The 5,940-nt window shown below is 48.2% G+C and overlaps 1 protein-coding gene across 1 annotated transcript; it reads right to left on the bottom strand.

The window, feature by feature from the left end:
* Positions 1-258: 258 nt before the first annotated feature.
* CFL2 (cofilin 2) lies at positions 259-5,084 on the bottom strand. The gene is made up of 4 exons (XM_040067403.2): positions 4,962-5,084; positions 3,245-3,552; positions 3,073-3,149; positions 259-2,981 (listed from the first exon to the last, which is right to left on the bottom strand). The coding sequence occupies exons 1-4, from the start codon at positions 4,962-4,964 to the stop codon at positions 2,869-2,871; spliced, it is 501 nt and encodes a 166-aa protein (XP_039923337.1). The 5' UTR covers positions 4,965-5,084; the 3' UTR covers positions 259-2,868.
* Between the last annotated feature and the right edge of the window lie 856 nt (positions 5,085-5,940).

Here is a 5,940-nt window from a genome sequence, read left to right as displayed (position 1 = left end):
TGAAAAATTTATTATCAATAAAATAACTGAAGCCAAAATATCCAAAAGTCACATCTACACAGAGATAACACAGAAGATATTCAACTTGAGAGGATTTTCCTCCACTTCTCGATCACAATGAGGCCCTCACCATTTTGCATAATGACAGAAAACAACAGCTGACAAACCATTTTGGAACAGATGCCAGCTGTCTCTCATTTGTTTTATATTTCTAACAGTAACAGTTCTGTAGCACTTTATTGGTTTTTGTTTTGTTTGTTTTTGTTTGTTTTTTTGTTTTTCTTTTTAAAGCAAGCCATCTGAATTGGACCTCACATCAGTCAGTCAGTCATTCATTTCAAGAACAAACTGAAGGCAGGCTGATCCTTTTGGATCCAAAACTTTAATTTGGTAGGAATCTTACATAACGACAGTTTGTGCTTCAATTTCATAGCTAGTTGGACTGAGTGAATATACACTTAAGCTAGTTTAAAAAAAAAAAAAAGGAACCTATAATATTCAACTAAGAAGCCAGAGACATTTTTCCAGACTGCAGCAGAGAGAAACAATAAATTTAAACACAGTACTCCTTAAAAAAAGTTTACTGTCTAAAATGAAAATTCAAATAGTTTATTAAAATTTAACGTTTTCCATTTTGGCTTTTTCTAAAGAAACAATTTATTCCTTATGAAAAATCAGTTAAAAGATAATTTCATTTTACTGTACTGAACTCGAACATAAAGCACAAAGATTTTTACATTAAACTGGGCTTTGCATACAACGTGAATGATCAGAAATAGACTGTTTTGAGGAATAAAAAGTTGTGGGGTTTTTTTTTTCATCTAGACAACATGCATACCATCAGTTACTTTGCAATCTTAAAAGGTACCTGAAAGGAGAGTTTTGTAGAACAAAACCAAGACTCATTAATACACTTAATAAGTCAGTGGTCATCATGCCTTTTTACTCAAATTCTAGTAAAGTTTAGTCTACATAGAACAGCTAACACAATGAGGTGTGCAAGTCATAGGGATAGCCAGAAGCCTGAAATAAAGTCTTAAAGTTCTACAGGACAAGAGAGCCTAAACAGAGTACCACTAGCTTACTTAAACTATTGGGGGCAGGGCTGGGGAAAAGAGAGAAAGTATTTGGATTATTATCTGCTCCCTTGTTGAAAAAGGGCTATGGACTGAACATAAAGAGCCTGCATTTAAAAGCCCCCCAGTTCTACTCTACCAACTTTTTAAAATAAGGTAATGATAAAAGAGCATTCCTTCTAGCAGCACGTACAGTTCAGCTGCCAGTGGCTGCCTAACAGCGCTCCTTTATGCATACCAGGAGAATCATGTCCAGTTTTGCCATTTGTGGATAACGATGACAAGATACAAAAGCATGTGTTTGCCATAAATAGCTCTGGCTAAGGGAGGATTGCTCACACAGAGCAGATCAAATTCTCTATAAGGAGAGCATTATTTGGCTCCCAGCCAAAACACGTCCCCTGTGCAAGCCTCAGTAGTGGCAAACACTTTCCAGTTCTATTTACATAGGAGCTAACAAGTAGAACAGTTCATTTAGGCTAATTCTTGTACTGAGTCAGTCTAACTGCAACACTCAAGAAACAAAAATTATTTCCCCGCTCCGTATTCTGCATGTGACTGTCATTACACATCATCTTACCGAGAAAGACGGCGAGCTGTAAATACTCGTGCAAGGTTTTACTCTGGCATGTAGAACTTTAAGAACATTCAGGTACAAAACACGCTGCATGGTTAATTACTTCGTATTTTTAAGTTTCTGACACAAGTGTTTCATGGAACTTATGGTCTTCAGTAGTGGTAGCTTCTTTAATTTACGGTAAACTAGGAGCAGGTCCTTTATTGAACAGCCAGAACAGAGCCGCAAAGTATTGTAAAGCAGTGCCTAAATCGGTATTAAAAACTTGCATTATTCAAGATGAGATTAATGATTGTTTACCTTTACAATACTTTCCACAGAAGTTGTTCGAAATATGCTTAAACACTTAAAAACTATATTTTCCAATGAAAACAAGGCAACGTTCTGTAATAAGCCACAAGTTTTATTGCAACGTGGCCAGTTTTTGATCTCAGAAAACAATGTTCCATTTAAGGCTCTTTTTAATACAGAAATTGCCACCATGACTGATGTTTTACAAAACTTTTAGTGTTTCAAGACTCATGGTAAACAGATAACTTCTACTCCTGTTCAGTAGTGTACATTCAATGGAAAACGAAAGGCATCGTAACAGCTACTTCATTTATAAAGATATGCATGTAACAGGAATGAAACTGAGGTACTACAATAATTTGATGACACAGTTACAGCAACTTAATTGGCATTCCTTGGGGGGGGGGCGGGTCAAACATATTACAAAAAAGTGCTTTAAATGCATAGTGTTGTGTGCTGCCATGTCACAAAAATAGGCTTGTCAAGGCAGGTGAGGTGTATGAATGCACAAGAGCCTCATGGAACTGCAATCAAGTGCAACTGTAAGTAATACTGTAGAGAGTCTACCATCCGACCAGTGGACAATACTTTCAAGGCATTCAATTAGCTTACCCTTTGCTGTCTGCTAGACTATTTACATTAACTATCACATTCATTGAACATGTTGCAAGGAATGCCTGCAACGTCAGTTTTGGCCAAGAGTATGACGTGAAAGCATTCCTTGAATCCTACATAAAACTACCAGGATTAAACAGTCTAATGGCAATCGCTGGTAGACTGCCTAACAATGACATCTCCTTCAGGGCGGTGGGGACGGGACTTATTCTTTGAGGAGGGGAGGGGATGGGGAGACTAATACTATTCCAATTGAACGAGCTGCAGAAATGGAAGCTCCTTAGATCCAGATGGCACTTGTCTGTCTTTTTATAAGGGTTTTCCTTCAAGTGAAACTACCACGTTGCCTCCCAATTTCTCGCCAAGTGTTGAACGGTCCTTAATATCATCCAAACCATTTACTTGCCACTCATGTTTAATACCTGAAAGACAGAGGGACAACAACGTACTTGTGAGAAGCTCAACATCTAAATGGCACTGTAGTTAACGAGAAAATCACTTTTAAGTCCATACCTGTAAATTTCTTTTTAATGGCATCTTTAGAGCTTGCGTAGATCATCTTGCTTTTTAAAGGTGCACTTTCAGGAGCCCTTTAAAGAAAAAGCCAACAACAAAACAGTTACTAAGTCATCCAGTGGCAGCTCAAGAATATTCAATTTTAACAGCAAGCTTTGCTTTCACACACCAGAATATAAATACCAGGTCTTCTTTCTTAGATTCCTTTGTCTCGTATGTGGCATCATACAAAGCGTATCGGCAATCATTCAAAGGTAGCAACTTCACAAAGGCTGTATAGGGGTCCTCCACAGTATCACCAATGTCACCAACCAATATCTGCTTCGACTCCTCTACAATTATTTGTTTTTTGTCATCACTTAAGCAGAAGAGAACAGCTTTCTTTCTTTTTTTAATCTCTTCTGGGGTTGAAGATTTCCTTACTTTCATGTCATTAAAAACCTTTATGACTTCATCATTCACGGTAACTCCAGAAGCCTGTAAAATGAGATCAAAGGAACAATTTAAACAGCAAAAATTAACACTCACTAGAAAAAGATGACAGCCCACAGTGCTAGATAAAGAAGTCTGCCTGCCCCCGTAAGAATAAAAATACTATACTCAACCTGAACACACTATGAACTTAATAGTATTTGTAGGACTGAAGCAGAGGATATAAAGGAGGTGTGAATTGAGTAGTTTCTTGTAGATCTCAGCATTTTCAGCTGCAATTCTGGATCGCAGTTTCATACAACTAGCCACACCACGGAACTACTCAGTTTTCCTCTACCTTATCATGCATTTGCTTATTTGGGGGGAGGGGAAGAGGGAGTGATGAGGGAATAGGAACTGAACATAGGAGTTTGTAATTTTCGGTTGGGATAGAAGGGGGTGGGGATCCGGTGGGTTGATTTTTGTTAGCTTTTTTTTTTTTTTTTTTTTTTTAGTAGATCAAACACTACAGCAGCAGCTTACATCCAGCGCCGTCACGACTCTCATTTTGTTGGGTGAGGTAAGGCTCTACAAGGAGCAGAAATGTTTTCTGCATTGTGTCAGCTTCAACACCGCGCCTTAAGAGCTCCCGAATTTCACTTCATACTGGCATTGTTCGACTGCTCTTCGCCCATATAGAAATACCAATTACAACTGTACAGCTCCCCATAAGGCTCGCAAGCCGTTCAAACACCAGCAAGGAAACAAAACACCGGCAAAGCAAACGGGGAGCTCGAGGCAAAATGAAAATAATTCAGCAAACCCCGCTGCGAGTGAGCAAGCGAGCTCAGCCCATCTGCAGCGCCCTTGCTCTCGGTCCAGCAATTACATCTGTCGAGGCAGGCGCTGCCAGCGCAGGCTGCCCGGGGAGGGAAGGCAGGTGCGCGGCTCGCAGGGAGCCGCCGGCTTTGTCCCCGGGGCCCCGCCGGCCCCTCTCCCCGCTTTGTTCGCGGGGACCCAGGGAATCCCTCCGCCCCGCGCCCTCCGGCCCTGCGCTCCGACACCCGCCACGGCCCCGCGCTCCGGCACGGCCCCGGCCGCCCTCGGGCCCGGGCACCGGGCGGCCGCGGCTCCTCGGGAGGAGGGCGGGACCCCTCTCCCCGCGCCCAGCGCCCCTCACCGCACCGTCGGGCACTCGCACGCCCGGGCGGTGCCGCAGGGAGCGCTGCGCCGCCCGCCCGGCCCAGGCCCAGGCCGCGGCCCCGGCCCCCCGCCCCGCCGCCCGCGGCCGCCCCGCGGCCGCTCCCGCGGCCCCTTCCCCCCGCACCCGGCTAAAATTAGACTAAAATGGCCGCCGGAGGCCGCGCCGGGCCGGGCTGCTCCGCTCAGCCCCGCTCGGCTTGGCCGGGCCGGGCCGGGCCGCGCCAGCCGCCCGCAACCGCCCTCCCCGCCCGTCCGCACCGCGCCGCCCTTACCATGGCGCCGGGTCCCGGGGCGGCGGCGGCTGCCTGCGGTGCGGGGCTGCTGCACGCAGAGAGCGCTGCGCTGCGCTGGGGGCGAGGCGGGCGGGGACTCGGCCGGGCGGGGGGATGAGCCGCAGCGGCCGGGGAGGGCCGGTCACATGGGCCGCGCCGCCACCACGTGCCGCCGCCGGGCCGCGCTGCGCCGGCCCCCGCGGCGCGGGGCCCGCAGGCGGCGGGGCCGGGTCGCCCGCCACGGCGGAGGCAGCGTCAACGCCGGAGTCAGGGTGGCTGGCGTGGGCCCCGCAGCCCCGGGGGACCCCTCAGCCGGCCTCGGCGGTGGCCGGCCGGCTGCTGAAGAGGCGATGCGGCCGCTCCGCTGGGCTCAGAGCACTAGCGTCAGGCCCGGGCACGATGGCGGCGCGGCCGCTCTGAGCACACGCCGCTGCCCGGCCGGCGCTGCTCCCCCGGCCGAGTCGCGGTCTGCTGCTCTAAAGGGTTTGCTCCCTGTTCACGGTTCGCGGCCGGGCGCTGGCGGGCTGCCCGCTCACACCCCACGAGCCGGCACAGGCGGCATTGTGTCGCTCCTGTGTGCTCCCGCCTTGTCCCCGCTCCAAGAGGATCTGTGCTGCTGCCGCGACTGCCCCGGGCCGTGCAGGGAAAGGCCCTGGGCACAAAGGGGCTTGGCACAGACTCTTTCTGCGGTCTTGGCAGAGCTGCTCAGACACTGGGGCGGGACACTGAACGTAGGGCGGAAGGCGCATTAAAAGATGGGAAAATGACTTACAGGAAAACAAGGAAGAACGACCCTCGACGGTGTTTTACTGTTCCGTACTGAGCTGGAGGGGGCTTCAGGCACAGGACAACAAGCACAGAGCATTTTATCTCTAGCCCGTCCAAGTGGACAAGAGGAGAACTGGTGTGTCTGAAAACCAAGAAATCCTAAACAGTGAGGACCACAAGGAGCTGTACCTGTGAGTCTCCAGCCTGCGTT

The sequence above is a fragment of the Hirundo rustica genome, chromosome 6 (genome assembly GCF_015227805.2).
Source record: "Hirundo rustica isolate bHirRus1 chromosome 6, bHirRus1.pri.v3, whole genome shotgun sequence".
NCBI classification, from domain to species: domain Eukaryota; kingdom Metazoa; phylum Chordata; class Aves; order Passeriformes; family Hirundinidae; genus Hirundo; species Hirundo rustica.
This window is presented reverse-complemented; position numbering and strand designations above follow the sequence as displayed.

Bases quoted from the DNA above. Each gene is read 5' to 3' on its own strand.
- CFL2 (XM_040067403.2), bottom strand. The intron at 3,150-3,244 runs GTGTGTGAAAGC...TTTTCTTTAAAG, and splicing joins GACCTGGTATTTATATTCTG to GGCTCCTGAAAGTGCACCTT. The intron at 2,982-3,072 runs GTATGGACTTAA...TCTGTCTTTCAG, and splicing joins CATTAAAAAGAAATTTACAG to GTATTAAACATGAGTGGCAA.